This window comes from Ornithorhynchus anatinus, chromosome 17, assembly GCF_004115215.2.
Source record: "Ornithorhynchus anatinus isolate Pmale09 chromosome 17, mOrnAna1.pri.v4, whole genome shotgun sequence".
In the NCBI taxonomy this organism is placed as follows: domain Eukaryota; kingdom Metazoa; phylum Chordata; class Mammalia; order Monotremata; family Ornithorhynchidae; genus Ornithorhynchus; species Ornithorhynchus anatinus.
This window is the reverse complement of record NC_041744.1, coordinates 37,440,692-37,458,914: the sequence shown is the minus strand read 5'-3', so window position 1 is coordinate 37,458,914 and position 18,223 is coordinate 37,440,692. Positions and strand designations below refer to the sequence as shown.

The 18,223-nt window shown below is 53.9% G+C and overlaps 1 protein-coding gene across 4 annotated transcripts in view; it reads left to right on the top strand.

The window, feature by feature from the left end:
* Positions 1 to 18,223, top strand: part of LRP8 (LDL receptor related protein 8) — a 130,628-nt gene that overhangs the window by 77,808 nt on the left and 34,597 nt on the right. For 3 of the 4 annotated variants that reach the window (XR_003765720.1, XM_029082343.1, XM_029082342.2), the window contains exons 4-5: positions 6,106 to 6,234; positions 15,615 to 15,983. Coding sequence is in view for 3 of the 4 variants with exons in the window: in XM_029082343.1 (XP_028938176.1) it covers positions 6,106 to 6,234; positions 15,615 to 15,983 (498 nt within the window). In the remaining variant the exon portion in view is untranslated. Of the gene's footprint in view, positions 1 to 6,105; positions 6,235 to 13,175; positions 13,274 to 15,614; positions 15,984 to 18,223 lie in introns of those variants that run through there. The other variant, XM_039914475.1, reaches the window with a different exon arrangement.

Sequence of the window (18,223 nt, the reverse complement as noted above, 5' to 3'; positions counted from 1 at the left end):
CAATGCCTCCGAGGCCGGCCGCCCAGGAGGGTTACCTGGCAACGGAGACGTGAGCCACCCTCCCCGTCGGCGTCGGCTGCGGGGCGAGCCGAGGGCCTTCCGTGCCCTGGCGGAGAGCGCGAGGCCCTTGGGGTGGGGGGGCCGGGACCCCGCCGTGGCCGCAGTCCCCGCAGGGCGGGACGGATCTGCCGGGGTCAGCCGCGGTCGGCCGGGGCCTTCCCAGTGGGCAAGACTGCCTCCCGGCCCTTGTGAGCGCCTTTCATGCCACCCGTTGGGGCCGAGCGGGATGGCTGGATGGATGGTCCAATTGTCCGCGCCTTGCGGAGCCGGAAAGCCCCAGCGGGGAGCGGGAGGAAGCCAGACGGCGGAGCACCAGAGCCCGGCTGTGGGGCCGGGGAGGCCTGCCCGAGTCCCGGGAGAAAGGGAAGAATGGGCCGTTGCTGGGAGGAAGGAGACGACGTGACCTCCGCCTCCTCCTCGTCCTCCCCCCGGGTCCTTTTGCGCCTCTCTCCCCATCGATAAAGCATTGTGGGCCGGGCCGGCCGACGGGCGGCAGTGATGGATCGGCCCGATGCGTCTGACATCTTAACCGAGTCCCTTAACGCCGCGGCCGGAGTCCGGCTCGACGCTCAGCAGGGACGGGGTGGGGAGGGGCGCGGGGGAGGTCGGGAGGGATGGGTAGGGAGGCAGCTGCCGCCATCCCAGCCCGGGTTAACCCTTCCGGAGCCGGGGGTGATGGTGGTGGGACGCGGCCCATCGGCCCGAAGCCTGAGATCCGCTGGCCGGTCCCGCATCCGGATCTGTCCGTCCCAGGAGCGACCAGCTGACTGCCTCCGGCCGGTCCCAGAAAACCTCCCGCTAGGCCGGCCCCAAGGGCTAAGCGGCCTCCTCAGCCTCCCTCTGGGCTCGGGCACTGCAGGTCGGTCACTGAGGTGGCCGACAGCATGGCCAGTGTTGCCCGGGCTTCAGCCGCCTGGTGCTGTCTTAGCCTTAAACGGGCCTGTGTTTTTTGGGATTTTTTGGAATCATACTTGTTAAGCCAGGCAGGACCATCAGGTTGGATCCAATCTCTGTCCCGCAAGGGGCTCGCTGTCTTAATCCCCATTTCACAGATAATAATTCTGGCATTTGTTAAGCGCTTACAGTGTGCCAGGCACTGTTCTAAGCCCTGGGGTAGACACAAGATAATCGGGTTGGATGCAGTTCCTGTCCCACATAGGGCTCACAGTCTCAATCCCCATTTTACAGATGAGGTAAACGAGGTGCCGAGAAGTGAAATGACTTTCCCAAGGTCACATAACAGACAAGTGATGAAGCCGGGATTAGAACCTATAGCCTTCTGACTTCCAGGCCCGTGCTCTATCCCCTACACCATGCTGCTTCTCATAATTATTGTAGTGTTTATTAAGCACTTACTGTGTAACAAGCACTATCCTAAGCGCTGGTATAGATACACAATAATCAGGTGTCCCATGGAGCTCACCGTCTAAGGAGGAGGGAGAACAAGTATTGAATCCCCATTTTGTAGTATAATGATGATGATAATATTTGTTAAGCACTTACTTTGTGCCAGGCACTGTACTAAGCGCTGGGGAAGATGGAAGATAATCAGGTTGGACACAGACCCTGTCCCAAATAGGACCACCCCCTACCTGCCAGGCTGGGGACGTCTCCCCTCAAGGACCCCAGTGTGGGAGAATCAATCAGTGGTATTTATTGAACACTCACTGTGTGCGGAGCACTGTACTAAGAGTCGGCAGATGCGATCCATGCCCAGAAGGAGCTTACAGTCTACCGGGGGAGACAGACATTCAGATAAATTACGGATACGGGGTTGTGGTGAGTACTGAAGTGGTTAAGGGCTGCACAGCCAAGTACGTAGGTGTAATAGGGAGGAAGTGCGTAGGAGAAATGAGGGCTTAGTCTGGAATTGTACATCTAGTACAGTGCTCAGCACATACTAAGCGCTCAATAAATACTTCTGAATGAATGAATGGCCTCTGGGAAGAGATGGGATTTTAGGAGGGGAGAGAGACGGTCCGTGCGCTGTGAATAAGGAGGGAGGTCCAGGCCCAAGGGAGGATGTAGGCTGGGAGCCGGCGATGGGAAGATGAAATCGAGGTTCAGAGAGAAGGTTAACGTTAGAAGAGTGAAGTGTGTGGGCTGGGTGGTTGTAGGAGGTCAGTGAGGTAAGGAATTTCTGTTTAATGCGGGGTGGATGGGCATTCATTGGTGGTTTCTGAGGAGTTAGGAAACGTGGACTGAATGATTTTTCACTATGATGTTCCGGGTGGCACAGCGAAGTATGGGGAAATGTTAAACACACTTTCTGGCCACATTGCCTCTTTCCCAAGCTTAATTTCCTGCTCCGTTTCAAAGAAAGCTCCCTTGGAGTGTCTGCTGGGTGACCTTGGTGAAGTCACTTTACTTATCTGGGCCTCAGGTACCTAATCTGGGGATTAAGACTGTAAGTCCCATGTGGGGACATGGATCGGGTCCAAACTGATTAGTTTGTATCTACCCCAGCACTTAGTACGGCGCCTGGCACACATTAAGCGCTCAACAAATACCATTAAAAGAGAAAAAAGGGCCCGGAAGTCAAGCGACCCAAATATTATACCAGAGCGCAGAGGCCGAAGAAAGAAGTTTATCAAATCCAAGAGTTACCTGAGGCGGGGATTTAGCTTGGAGTGCTGGGAGATTAATCAGGGAAGGCTTGTTGGAGGAGGGGTATTTTAGGAAAGCTTCGAATATAGGGAGATCTGGGGTCTATCTGATGTGGGAAGGAGGGAGTTCCCAACCGAGGGAACAGCGTGAGTGAGGAGACGGAGGCGAGGAACAGTTGGCAGTTTGGTGTGGGAGGAATGAAGGCAGTGAGCTGGGGGAGAGAGAGTGTGAAGAGAGCCAGCAGGTCAGGAGGGGCCAGATGGTGGAGGGCCTCATTCGGGAGACATTTTAGTTTGATGCAAAGAGGCACGGGGAGCCAGTGGAGAGTTTGAGGAGAGGAGAGATTTGGGCCGAACAACACTTTAGGAAGATCATCCGGGCAGCGTGTGGAGTGGAGAGTGGAGAGAGCAGAGGCCGGAGGCTGGGAGGCCAGAGAGGAGGCTGACGCGACTGACTGGCCACGATATAACTGGAGCTCGGATCAGGTGGCCGCAGTTTGGGTAGAGAGGAGAGGTCAGATGAAGGAGACGTTATGCAGGAAAAGCAGACCGGATTTGGAAATGGATTGAACGCGGGGGTCGAGAGGTGGACCCTGAGATAATAATAATAATCGTGGTATTTGTTAAGTACTCACTATATGCCAGGCACTGTACTAAGCACTGAGGGGGAATACAAGCAAATCAGGTTGGACACAGAGCCTGTCCCACCTGGGGCTCACAGTCTTAGTCCCCATTTTACAGATGAGGTAACTGAGGCACAGAGAATAATAGTATGATACAAATAATTATGGTATTTTTTAAGCACTCACTATGTACGGAGCACTGTTCTAAGCCCTGGGGTAGTTACAAGGTAATCAGTTGTCCCCCGTGGGGCTCACAGTTTTAATCCCCGTTTTGCAGATGAGGTAACTGAGGCACAGAGAAGTCAAGAGACTCGCCCGAGGTCACTCAGCAGACGAGTGGCGAAGGCGGGATTAGAAGCCTTGACCTTCCGATCCCCAGACCCCTGCTCTATCCTCTGGGATGGTAGGCTCTCGGCACAGGGAGAAGGGCAGGTCTCTGGATTGCGATGGGAAAGGTTTGGGGGTGGTCGTCTTGCCGACGCCGGTCCTTCCACGGCCAGCTAGACGGACAGGAGATAGGATGCGCCATAGAGAACCCAGGCGATGATATATTTACGGATGAGAACAACGAGCCGGAAGCTCGCTCTTGGCAGAAACTCTGTGTTTACTGCGAGCTGTGCCTGACTTTATCCAGTTCACCGTGCGTCAGATCATTACATGGCTGTAAATGACATTTCCATTTGTCAAGCTTGAGACCCCGGTTTTCTCTCTTTGGCTTCTTTCCCGCATTCTGTTTCTGCAGCGAGCACGCGTTCATCCCCAAGGAGCTTCAACCCAAAACTCTAAAATCATACCTCCTTCAGACCACATTAAACAGAATGCAAATCAAGGTCTTCCAATTCTACGGTTCTACAGTTCCAATTAAGCAATTAGGCAGCTCGTCAGTGGAAAAAAACGTGGGACTGGGAATCAGAAGACCTGGGATCAACCCAAGATTGCCCCTTTGGCCCGCTGTGTGATCTTGGACAGATCTCTGGCTCTGGCTCTCAGTTTCCTTATCTGCAAACTGAGATAAAATACTTGCTCATCATCATCATCATCATCATCAGTCGTATCTATTGAGCTCCTACCATGTGCAGAGCACTGTAATAAGTGCTTGGGAGAGTAGGGTAAAGAAGAGTAGGTAGAGACACACGTTCCCTGCCCACAACAACTTTGCAGTCTAGGTGGGGAGACAGGCGGTCGTTATACATAAAGATCCTATCGATATTTATGAATATTAATAGAATTAAGAGGGAGAGCCCTCTTCGATTGTGAGCCCCATATTGTACAGGGACTGTGCCCAATCTGATTATCTCGTACCACTACCCTGATGGCTGATAGCGGGTGGGGGTCGCAACTGCCGACTCGACTCTCCCCACCGCTTAGTAGAGTGCCCTGCAGCAGTGAGCCTTCAATAAATACCATTTACTGATTGCATCTCTTCCGGCTTTTAGCTCCCCACAGTAAGTGCTTAATAAATACCTTATCGATATCATCATAAACGATTTCCCCATTTAACCCCATCAGTCTTCAGGAGTATTTATTGAGCACCAAGCAGGGCTAACCCATCGTGCTCTGTGGGAGACCCCATCATCGTCGTCATCACTGCGTGCCGAGCGCTGTGCTGAGCACTTGGGAGAGAACAGTAGAGGTAGGAGGTGTGACCTCTGCCCTCAAGGAGCTTACAGTCTAGGGAAAGAGACAAAGCTAAAATAGACAGGTCTGTGGAAGCAACGTGGCCTAGTGGAAAGAGCCCAGGCCTGGGAGTCAGAGTTCCGGCTCTGCCGCCTGCCTGCCGTGTGACCTCAGGCGAGTCACTTCACTCCTCTGGGCCTCAGTTTCCTCACCTGGAAAATAGGGATAAAATACCTATTCTCCTCATGGGACTGTGTCCAGTCTAATTAATTCCTCTCTACCCAGTGCTTAGAACAGTGCTTGACACATAATAAAGCCCTTAAGGAATGTAATAATAATAATAATAATAATAAAATGATAAAGCTGTAGTCATCAGTAGCGTATTATTTGTGCCAAAAGGATGCGGGGGGCGGTGTGGGTGGGTGGATGTGCCTCGTCTCCAGCAGCGGAACCCAGAAGCCGAGGGCTGGGAGGCTACCACAGCAGATAGACCCGCCTGGAGGGCAGCAACTGGGAGAGGGGCTGCCCTCCGGGAGCAGAGACTTCAGGAAGAGCCGGGTACCAAGTTACGAGCTTGCAAGCGACGCCGGGCCCTGTGAGGGGCAAATGCAGCAGCACAGCCTAGATGGAGGAGCAGTGTGGCTTAGTGGATAGAGCACGGGACCTGAGAAGCAGAAGGACCTGGGTTCGATTCCCGGCTCCTCCACCTGTCTGCTTTGGGGCCTTGAGCAAGTTGCTTGTAATAATGGTATTTATTAAGCTCTTACTGGGTGCCATGCACCGTTCTAAGCACCGGGATAGATACAAGGTAAGCAGGTTGTCCTACGTGGTGCTCACAGTCGCTGTCCTCATTTTAAAGATGAGGTAACCGAGGCCCAGAGAAGTTAAGTGACTTGCCCAAGGTCACACAGCTGACAAGTGGCAGAGCCGGGATTAGAACCCACGACTTTTGACTCCCAAGCCCGTGATCTTGCCACTATGCTCGAAAGAATGTGAGCCCCACGTGGAACAGGGACCGTGTCAAACGTGACTAACTCGTCTCTACCCCAGCGCTTAGGACGGTGTCTGGCACATAGTAAGCGCTTGATAAGTACCATAGTTATTACTATTATGTGAGTCCTGGAGGGCCGGGGCTGTTTCGCCCAATATGCCCAGTGTTTGACCCGTGTTTGCGCTTGTGTTTGTTTCTGGGTCTGCAGCCAAGCAAGTGTGTCCAGCTGAGAAACTGAGCTGCGGCGGAAGCCACAACAAGTGCATCCCGGCCTCGTGGCGGTGCGACGGCGAGAAGGACTGTGAGAACGGGGTGGACGAGGCCGGCTGCTCGGCCGGTGAGTTGGGCGGACCGCCGGCCCTCATCCGCTCTCACCCCCTGGGGTCTGGGCTTCCGTCGAGCGATCGGTGACACCGGTAGAGCCCCGACTCTGTCCAGAGCACTGAACCCAGCCCTTGGGAGCGTACGGTAGAATACGCACGTCCCATCGCTACCCTCGAGGAGCTTACAGTCCTGTGGTGTAAACAGATGCTAAAATCAGTTACAGGTCGGGGGGAAGAACTGAGCGTAAAGATAATGTCTTAGGGGCTATGAGAGGGAAGGGCGGGAGGAGAGGGAAGGAGTGTGGACGCAGATGGAGAGGTGGCAGAGATGGGGTGCGGAGAAAGCCACTGGGGAGGTACTGGGCCGGGGAGACCGGGTGGCCCCAGACTTTTCCAAGGAGGGGCAGGAGGGAGAAAGCTTCCACCAAACCAACTCAGAGCCCAGCTTGGCCGAGTTGAGCTCTAGACTGTCCCTCTAGACTGTGAGCTCGTTGTGGGCAGGGATTGTCTCTCTTTATTGCTGTACTGTACTTTCCCAGGTGCTTAGTACAGTGCTCTGCGCACGGTAAGTGCTCAGTAGATACCATCGAATGAATGGATGAATGAGCTGGAGGCGTCTGGTGCAGTCTTCTGCCAGGGGCGAGCCGAGTCCCCAGAAACACATTCATCCATTCATTCAATTGTATTTATTCAACGCTTACGTTGTTCAGAGCACTAAGCGCTTGGGAGAGTCCAATATAACAATAAACAGACACGTTTCCTGCCCACCATGAGCTTACAGTCTAGAGGGGGAGACAGATGTTAATATAAATAAATAAATTACAGATAGGTACATAAGTGTTGTGGAGCTGGGAAGGTTGATGAGTAAAGGGCTCATCAACAGACGTACTGGAGCCTGAGAAGCAGGGTGGCCTAGTGGATAAAGCACGGGCCTGGGAGTTAGCAGGAACCCACTTTTCTGCCGTGTGACCTTGGGAAAAGCACTTCTCTGAGCCTCGGTTACCTCGCATGTAAAATGGGGATTAAGACCGTGAGCCCCGCGTGGGACACGGACTGCGTCCAACCCGATTAGCTTGGATCTACCCCAGCGCTTAGTACAATGCCTGGCACGTAGTAAGCGCTTACCAAATACCCTGGAAAAAAAAAAGGAAAGAAACACTGACTGCATTAGCTGCTCTTCTGGTCCCGTGTCTCCTCTGCTCTGGAAGCGGCTCAGATGCCCGGGGTTTGGGGTGACTCGGCTCCCACTGCCGGACGGTGCTCACACCAAGGACAGCACGGGTGGACGGCAAGCTGTCAAAACCCGGTCTTGGACGAACGCAATCAATCAGTCAGTGGTATTTATTGAGCGCTTTCTCTGTGCAGAGCACTGCACTAAGCATTTGGAGAATACCAGGTAGTAGACATGACCCGGGACCCCAAGGAACTCAAAGTGCCCACGGTGGAGAGCAGCTTTAGGCCCAGTGCTGCTCTCTGCGTTTCTCCAGCAGTCGTTGGGACGCAGACGTCACGGCAACAGTATTCTGCCAGGATCCAGAGCCGCCTTGGCTTTCAGAAAGGGTTTCTTTTCCCGTCAGGTGGTCAGCTAGGCTGGTCGATATTATCATGGCTGGAACCTTCCTCCCCTCTCAGGGAGGCAACTGGAGAGTTTCCAGGACTCTACCAGTCACGACTACGGGAAGGAGAGTCAAGCAGAGGCCTGTCCATTCCATTCCCAGCTTGGGCAGTGGCTAGCGAGTGGAAGGCCATCTGCTACGGGTCAAAACTTCCCCGTGCTGGGCAGCCGCGGCACGGGAGAGAGTCGAGGGCGGAGACTCGTTTACTGCGCGGAAGGGGGCACCGGTAAACCGCTTCCGGATTTTTAAGAAGAAAACGCTACGGATCCGCTACCGGAGCGATTGCAAGATGGAAGTGGGGCGTCCTGGGAGAGACGTGCCCGTGGCGTCGCTGTGGGTCGGACATGGCTCAGCAGCGTAAGGCAACACAAGAGAACCTTCCTAGAGGTGGCCAGGAGCCCACGACGGCTTAATTCCCCTCCCCCTTCTACGGAGGGACGATATGTGCCTCTTTACACTCCTGCAGCAGAATGCGTGTGGCAGGTGGGCGAGCTCCAGAGGAAAGCCTTTTGCTTTGCCATCGGAAGCTTGAGGGCCTTTAGGGAATTCTCCCGGGATTGGTGGAGGTGTGAGATGGTCAACTGTAGGAAAGAGATTATCATCGGTTATAGCGGTGCCCAAGGCTGTTCATGGACAACTGAGAGTTGGGTTGGAGCATCCAGCCCACCCGCCGAATTTGCGCACATAACTACCTCCTCCACCTCATCCCTCCTCCCCCTGCCTCAATTTTTGAGGAGGAAATGAGAAGTGAGGTGGCCTAGTGGAAAGAGCACGGGCCTGAGAGTCAGAGGAACTGGGCTCTGATCCCAGATCTGCCAGTTGCCTGCTTGTGTGACCTTGGGCAAGTCTCTGTGCCTTAGTTACCTCATCTGTAAAATGGGGATTAAATACTCCTCCCTACAGCTTAGACTGTGAGCCCCAGGTGGGACAGAGAATGGGCCTAATATGGTAAAATTTCCATCTATCCCCATGCTTAAGACAGTGCTCATACTTTCCTAAGTGTTTAATACAGTGCTGGGCACCTAGTAAGTCCTTAATAAATGCTATTGATGAACATGATGACCATGACACATAGTAAGCGCTTAACAAATACCATTAAAAAAATGTTTTTGTAAGTGGTGCGAGCCTGCTAGGGTTGGAAGGGGACAAAGGTCAGAAGACGCTAAACCTACAAATAAGGTTTGAGCAGGGAACGATGTTTCTTCACTGAGATGTGGGAACTCTGGGAAAGGAAGAGGAGAATCGGGGGAAGGGGTTAGGGGGTTATGGTAATAATTCGGGAAATGTGTGTGTGCTATTTGGCATTTAGGAAAAGTACAATAGAGGTAAAAGTGAAGTCTCAAATGTTCTCTTAGCTTCTACTTCTTTCTCCCCTCCTTTCATCTTCCTCTTTCCTTCTTTTTTCCTCCTCTCATCGCTAAACTGAATTCTTAGAAAGGCCCCTGCATATCCCCACCCCAGTTGATGCAACCAATGCCATAAGCGGGACAGTTATGCAAGTCATTATGATATTGGGGATTGCGGGCTGATCTATTGCAGTTGTGAGCCGCTGGCATTTCAGATGGGATGAGGGTCACTAGACTGAGTCACTAGTCTGGGCAGAGCGCTTTGACAACCTTACGCTCTCCGCGGACAACTGCGACCTGCCGATCCTCCTCCTTCACCACTCACCATTTGTACACCTGGCGTAGTCGGGCGTGTGCCATTGCTAGTATGTGGGGCGTCCCCGTTGTTGCTCCAGGTTGAATGCACGCGGTCTCCAGCCTCTTCTCGACCTCACTGACCTTTTCATTGACCTTGTCTTGGCATTTTCCTCTAACAACGTCCAGCGCAGCTGCAGATGCGTTGTATATGGCAGGGCTGAACGCTGAGCGTCCAGTCTCAGACCGCGCTGTGGGACATGAGAGTGAGCCATGGGCCTGACCCAACTGTTGGCTAACTTCTACTGTTTGGTAGCCAGAGGCCACACTCATCGGTCAAGCTTCTTGGTAGGAGGCTTATGATGGGAGAGCAGCGTGGCGTAGTGGATAGAGCATGGGCCCGGGAGTCAGAAGGTCATGGGTTCAAATCCCGGCTCCGCCACTTGTCTGCTGGGTGATCTTGACCAAGTTGCTTCACTTCTCTGTGTCTCAGTTTCCTGATCTGTAAAATGGGGATGAAGACTCTGAGCCCCATGTGGGACATGGATTGTGTCCAACCTGATTAGCTTGTACTCAGTGTTTAGTACAGTGCCCGGTACATAGTAAGTGTTAACAAATACCATTAAAAAGGGTGTTGGAAGTGTGGGTGCCTCCACCTGGCTTTTTTTTTGGCTGCCAGCTATGGAATGAGTATCAATCAGTGGTATTTATTGAGCGCTTACTCTGTGCAGAGCACTGTACTAAGAGCTTGGGAGAGTACGGTGCAATTGAGTTGGTAGGCACAGTCCCTGCCCACGGGGTGCTTACGGTCTAGAAAAGCAGCGTGGCTCAGTGGAAAGAGCACGGGCTTGGGAGTCAGAGGCCGTGGGTTCTAATCCCGGCTCTGCCACTCATCAGCTGTGTGACTTTGGGCAAGTCACTTAACTTCTCTGTGCTTCAGTTACCTCATCTGTAAAATGGGAATTAAGACTGTGAGCCCCATGTGGGACAGCCTAATACCTTGTATTTACCCAGCGCTTAGAACAGTGGTTGGCACATAGTAAGTGCTTAACAAATACCAAAATTATTAAATTATAAGAAGACAATCATCAGTCTTCAGCTTTCCCTCTCCTAAAAACCAAATCTTTTGCTTTTATAGGGTCTTTTTTCTGCAGGCCTCTGAATATTTTCTTCGATTTATATCTCTTTTCTCAGTGAAGAAAATGGTAGAACTAGCTTTCAGATTAAATCCACACAGGCTGTCGTTCATTCGTTCATTCAGTCGTATTCCTTGAGCGCTTACCGTGTGCAGAGAACTGTACTAAGCGCTTGGGAAAGTGCAATGCAATAATAAACCGTGACGTTCTCTCCACAACGACCTTACATTCTAGAGTGGGGGGACAGACATCAATACAAATAAATAACATTACAGATGTGTGCATAAGTGCTGTGGGGCTAGAAGAGGGGAAGAGCAAAGGGAGCAAGTCAGGGCGACTCAGAAGGGAGTGGGAGATGAGGAAAAGTGGGGCTTAATCTGGGAAGGCCTCTTGGAGGAGATGGGCCTTCAATAAGGCTTTGAAGGAGGGGAGAGTCTGGCGGATCTGAGGAGGGAGGGCGTTCCAGGCCAGAGGCAGGACGCGGGCAAGGGGTCGGTGGCGAGACAGCTGAGATGGAGGCACACTGAGAAGATTAGCACTAGAGGAGCGTTCTTGTTTGACTTCCCCCACGTTTTGCGGCTGTCAAGGATCTTTCTTGGTAAGAGAATCAGCGCCGGAGGAGAGGGGATGAGCTAATCAGATGATTACTTGCACGCACATTAAGTAGAAGAGCCCCATTTGCCTTGGATTCCACGTACTGCACCAGCCCCAGACTGGGCCAGGGCTCAAAATCCCAACCGATTCTTTTATTGATGTTTCCCTGGACCACCCTGAAAATCTGGGGGTAATCAAACTGAATCATCCGACTGAGAGAGACGTTTTGCCCTCGGATTTAAATGCTGCGGGTGACCTGTCTCTGACAGGACGAACGATATGCCAACCGGGCCCTATGGGAAATTGAAAATTACATTCTAGGTCACTTGTAAGTCACTCCCTGCGACCCTCCACTATTCTTAGGAACTTACTTGATCCTCGGATACCCCAGACATGGTTCTTTTCACCTGTCTTCCCAGCCCCCCCCCATTTTACCCTTCTTCCAGATTTCTTATTTTTGAACTAGGGATTTGCACTGTTCCCATTCAAACCATTATTAATTATTAATGGCATTTGTCAAGTGCTTACTATGTGTCGGGCACTGTACTAAGCGCCGGGGTACATCCAAGTTAATGAGGTTGGACACAGGCCCTGTCCCACATGGGGTTCACAGTCATAGTCCCCATTTTACAGGTGAGGTAACCGAGGCCCGGAGAAGTTAGGGAGATTTGTGGCAAAGCCCGGATTAGAACCCAGGTTCTTCTGACTCCCAGGGTCTACCCGCTCGGCCACGCTACTTCTGTATGTGCCGTGTGCCGTAGCCATGTGCCGCCGTCGCTCTTTACAGCAGAAGAGGAGGCCACGTGGGGTCCCGGTGACGAAATATCAGAGTCCTGTCCTCACATTCTTGCCCCGAGCTCCGGGGAGCCGGCTAACCCGGCCACGTGCCCGCCTATCGCTCTCCGCCAGTTCAGCTCCAAGTTCCTTTTCGCCGCACCTCGACCCTACACTCGGCTGCCAGTCAGCTTTTGTTGCCATGGAGACCAGGTGTCCCTTCAGCCCAGAGCCATTTCCGGCTGCTTAGAGAGCTGAAAGGACCCTGTGACAAGAGATGGCGATTCCTCTTCTCTCCTCTTTGATCTCAGCAGCTCCAAATTGGGACGGAAGAGAAAGCGCGTCATAGTTGCAGCTGGACAGCTGGGCTTCTCTCGCCCCTCCCCAGAGCAGCACAGAAACGGGGAGGAAAAAGGAGGGGGAGGATTCCTTCCATTCCAACCCTGTCCGCCCTGACCCCCTTCCCAAACTCCTGCCCAAGCGGAGAATCCGACCTATACGAATCAGGGGTTAGGAAGCGGTGGAGGCCGGGTGAGGGGAAGGCGGGACGGAGAGGGACCTCTTAGTCGTAACGTCGGGCATCCAGATCCTCGGTTTCGTCTGCAGTCGTGCGTGCCGTATCTCTGGATTTTAGGATCTGTGGTTGGTCAGAACCCGTTTGTCATCGCGCAGTGGATGGGCATTCCAGGAAGTCACAGATTCGTTCCGCCATTCCCCACCGCCGCGATGGGAGTCCAGTAGGCTGTGGCTGCTGCCCATTCGTTCATTCAGTCGTATTTATTGAGCGCTTACAGTGTGCAACGCACTGTACTAAGCGCTTGGGAGAGTACAATAGAACAATAAACGGACACAGCTTACGGTCTAGAGGGGGAGACAGACTTTGATACGAATAAATAAATAAATTACTGGTATGTACCTAATACATGTGGGTGCTGTGGGTTGTACATAAGTGCTTCTGGCTGAGTTGGGATTTTAATGATCACTTTTTTTTTTTGCAGTTTGTTACGTGCTCACTCTGTGCCGGGCACTGTAGTAAGCACTGGGGTAGGTAGAAGCTCATCAGGTTGGACCCAGCCCATGTCCCCCACGGGGCTCACCGTCTCAATCCCCATTTTGCAGATGAGGGAAGTGAGGCCCAGAGAAGTCGAGCGACTCGTCCGAGGTCACACAACCGACAAGTGACGGTGCCGGGATTAGAACCTAGGTCCTTCTCCCTCTTCCCCAAACTGGGGATGCGGCCACCGCTTCCGGTCGTTTACGAACATCCCTCGGTCTCGTGCCACCGGCGTGCAGGTTCGTGATTTAGGGCCTCCTGCAGGTTTGGCACCAGGAGTTCCTCGAGAAGACCTCAGAATAATAATAATAATAATGTTGGTATTTGTTAAGCGCTTACTATGTGCCGAGCACTGTTCTAAGCGCTGGGGTAGACACAGGGGAATCAGGTTGTCCCACGTGGGGCTCACAGTCTTAATCCCCATTTTACAGATGAGGTAACTGAGGCACTGAGAAGTTAAGTGACTTGCCCAAAGTCACACAGCTGACAAGTGGTAGAGCCGGGGTTCGAACCCACGACCTCTGACTCCAAAGCCCGTGCTCTTTCCAGTGAGCCACAGAATTGAGAACCTTCCCAAGGAATTGCGCTCCGCCACCTATGCTCTTTCACCCTTGCCAGCCGGTTCTCGTGGGGGCACTGTGAGCCCGTTGTCGGGTAGGGATTGTCTCTATCTGTTGCCAAATTGTACTTTCCAAGCTCTGCACACAATAAGCGCTCAGTAAATACAACCGAACGAATGAATGGGGGGATTCCTGCCAGCCCCTCACCCCTCTCAGGGCACCCAACCTGCGCCTCAGTGGCATAACCCCAGCCGACGGAAGCCGGGCTAGAACCCCTGATCTCCTGGGTCCCAGAGTAACGCTCTTTCCACTGGACCGACGGGGTCCCTCTCTTCATTCCCCCTTGTGTCCTCTTTCCCACTACTCAGAATACTTGGATTTGCTCTCTGTTCATCCCGCCCTCAGCCCCACAGCTTACGTCCACATCCGTAATGCCATATATGAATATCTGTCTCCCCCCGTAGACCGTGAGCTCGTTGTGGGCGGGGATCTACCGACGGTGTGGTACTCTCCTGAGAGTTTAGTACAGTGCTCTGCGCACAGTAAGCCCTTAACGGTAACAGCAAGGCTTCCCAAATCCTGAAGACTTTAGTGCCCAAGTAGGCGAGATATTAGCCCCTGGAGAAGGGGGCCACAGGGCTACTTTCACAACAGCATTTTGTAACATCGCCGAGCCCTGTGTCACCTGTGGAGATGACGTAGGGTCTAAAGGACGTGGGATGACTTTCCCCATCTGTTGAGCTGAAAGCTTCCCGGAGGGTCAAGCTCCCTGTGACCTCCGTGTGGGGCAGAGGCGGTGTCCAATTTGGGATCATCTTCCACCCATCCCGGCTCTGCCACTGTCTGCTGTGTGACATCGGGCCCATCACTTCACTTCTCTGTGCTTCGGTTCCCTCGTCTGTAAAATGGGGAATGAGACTATGAGCCCCTTCGGGACAGGGACTGCGATTTGCTTGAATCTACCCCAGTGCTTAGTACAGGGCCTGGCACATAGTAAGCACTTAAGGAATGCCACAGTTATTATTAAGTAAGCCCTTAACCAAAACTGTAATCACTATTATTAAGACAGCGTGCCTATTAGCTATCTCTGGGAGGTCCTTTTCGGGATATGTCATTATTCTCAAGGCTGTGATGTCAACTTCTCACTCTTGACTCTCCCTCTCCTCACGGACCCTCCTATGAGCTCCATCAAAGCAGCATGGCCTAGCGGGTAGAACCCAGAGCCGGGACTCGGAGGAGCTGGGTTCAGGTTCCCGCGACGCCATTTGTCTGCTGGGTGACCTTGGGCAAATCACTTGGCTTCCCTGGACCTCAGGTTTCTTATCTGTAAAATGAGGATAAATGCCCCTTCTCCCTTTTACTTGGTTGTGTTTATTGAGCGCTTACTGTGTAGCAGAGACTGTACTGAGTGCTTGGGAGAGTACATGTACGTAAATGCTGTGGGGCTGGGACGGGGGATGAATAAAGGGGATAAATCAGGGTGACTTGGTCTGTGAACCCCAGGTGGGTCTGTGTCTGATCTTATTATTTTTTTTTTGTATTTGTTAAATGTTTACTCCGTGCCAGGCACTGTACTAAGCTCTGGGATAGATACGAGCCCATTAGGTTGTCCCACATGGGGCTCACAGTCTCCATCCCCATTTTACAGACGAGGTAAGTGAGGTCCAGAGAGGTTAGGGTGACTTGCCCAAGATCACAAAGCAGACAAGTGGCGTAGCCAGGTTTAGACCCCAGGTCCTTCTGAGTCCCAGGCCCTTGCTCTTTCCACCAGGCCACCCTGCCTCTCGCTGCTTCTGATCGGCTCGAACTGTATTTATCCCAACAGTTGTCACAGAGTACGCGCTTAACCAAAACCGAATTACTGCTACTAATGGGCAAGAAGGGCAGTGCCCGTATGCCCTTGTAGGAAGCCTAGCTTGGTTCGGCCGGGCCGGGGACCCGGGTGGGTGGGGGGAGGCGGACGGGTGGTCCCGCGGAGCGATGGAGCCCCACCCCTCCGACGCCCGCTCCCTCCCCGCAGCCTGCAGCCCCGGCCAGTTCCAGTGCAGCAACCGCAGCTGCATCGCCAGCGTGTTCGTGTGCGACGGGGACGACGACTGCGGCGACGGCAGCGACGAGCGCAGCTGCCCGGGCCGCACCTGCGGCCCCCGCGAGTTCCGTTGCAACAACAGCGCCTGCATCCCCGAGCACTGGCTCTGCGACCGCCAGTTTGACTGCGAGGACCATTCGGACGAGGCGGCCGAGCGCTGCGGGGTCCCGGCGGGCACCCTCGCCCCCGCCACCTGCGCCAGCCACGAGTTCCCCTGCGCCAGCGGCCAGTGCATCCTCCTCAGCTGGCAGTGCGACGGCGACGAGGACTGCAAGGACAAGTCCGACGAAGTCAACTGCCGTGAGTGCCTCCGTGGTGCCTGCCCTCGGGGGTGGGGGCGAGGGGGGTGGAGGGATGGGGGACGGAGGTGACCCGGTTCCCCCCTCCACCCGCGGGCAGAGCCTGGCCCCCGGCTCGGAAACAGCGCGGCCTATCAATTGATCGATCGATTGTATTTATTGAGCGCTTACTATGTGCAGAGCCACCATACTAAATGCTTGGGAGAGCCCAGTACCACAGAATTGGCAGGCACTTGCCCTGCCCACAGTGAGCTTACGGTCTAGAGGCCCAGTGGGAACGGCCCAGGCGTGGGCATCAGAGGACCTGGGTTCTAATCCTGGTTTGGTTGCCTGCCTGCTGTGTGACTGTGGGGAAGTCACTTGAAAAATAACTAAAATTGGGGTTTCGGTACTCGTTCTCCCCCCTCAGACTGGGATCCCCTGACCTGATTATCTTGTAGTAGTAATAATAATAGGAGTATCTGTTAGGCGCATATTGTGTGCCAGGCACTGTACTAAGCACTGTGGCAGATACAATCGAATCGGGGAGGACACGGTCCCGGTACCGTATGGAACGCATAGTCTTAATTACTATTCTACAGATAAGTTGACTGAGGCCCGGAGAAGTCAAGTGACTCTCTTAAGGTCACACGGCAGACAAGAGACAGAGCCGGAATTAGAACCCAGGTCCTTCTAACTCCCGGGCCCGTACTAGGCCCACACTGCTTCCTTGAATCTACCTCAGTGCTTAGTACAATACCTGGAACCTAGTAAGCACTTAAAAAACACCACAACCAGTAGGGTTATTAACTACGGGGTGCAGGCCGGCTGGTCGAGCGAGGATGACCTGGGAATCTCTGAGTCCCCAACTCCACCGTAGTCAAATCGTCTCGGAGGCTGTGGGCCGGGACATCTTGCCGGGAGCAGCTGGGCGGCCTGACCGTCTTCCCTCCGGAGTCTCCGGAGGCTGACGCTCTGGGCTTCTGGGAGGGAAGGGGGGAATTGTGCTGGGTACTGTTGGGTTGGATTCTCCCATCTGGGGATTCTTCCCGTGGCCCCTGGAGGATAAGAAGGAAGAGGAGGAGGAGGGGGAGTGGAGGAGCATGCCTCGACTCCCTTTCTGAAACCCCCACGCATCCGTCCGACACCATCTCCAGCTCGCTCCCTGGTTCCCCCACCCCCTGTCTGGTAACAGCTCTCAGATCCTGCACGGGAAGGGCACCTGGAGATGAACTGGCAGCAGAACCCCAGCAAGGCCTACCCCCTTCGATGCCCACCGGCCATGACGAGCCTCGTGCCCGTGGGCAGCGGTTGCCCAGGGGGCTGGGAGAGCCTGCGGGTACCTCTAGCTGGCCGACACCAGCTTGGACCCTCTGCCAGGGGGAGAATTATAGCGGCGAAGGTATCGGTCAAGTGCTTACCGTCTGCAGACCGCTGCACCGAGTGCCGGGAGAGAAGAAACAGTGGGAATTAAATACGGTCCCTGTCCCTCGGGAGGCTCACGATCTAAAAAAATCATCAGAAGTCAGAGTCCCGACGAGAAGTTCCAACCCGACGGGAACGCTTCTGGAATTCTAACAGCCATGGACCTCCGGTGTTCCCCTTCGGCTGACCTGATTTCAGATGAGAGGGATCGAGGCCGATCAACTCCTAAAAAGCGCCCATCTCTCAGGCATAAAGCGTGCTTGAGATAATGAAGGTTTTTAATCTAGGGGACCCATCGGCCCCTACAGCTTTGGCACATGGATCCGTACCCTTGACCCCCCGTCCTCTGAGGTTCAGACGGATGAAGGGGATGGCCAAACGGAAGTCTCCTTAAAGCCTTCTCTGGAAACTTTCGATCGTCTTAGATGAGAATCGGGCTCACGGGGCTTTGGAAGCTCACTCGGCTTCCAAACGAGCATGGGCCTCTGCACCGGGGCCTAAGAGAAATCGGGCAGCTCCGGACAGTTATACGGCAGCCCTTGCATTTTGTTTCTTTTCCTTTTGGGTGTGGAGTACGTCAGACGGAGGGTGGGAGGGTCGGGGAGAGAGAAGGAAGGGCAGGAGGGAGGGAGGGCAGTGGGCTCGGCCGGGGAAGTCTGTCAGCGGACGCGTGGTTGTCTGACCTGGGCCGCACGAGTGGAGGAGGGGACGGCAGGAGGGCTTGGGGGGAATGGGGCCGGACTGGCCCCTCGGCTCAGGGGTCTCATTCCCTCAGCCGGTGTTCACGGAGGGCAGTGCGGTCCTGCCGGCGCCCGGCTCAGCCCCGCCCTTTGGCGC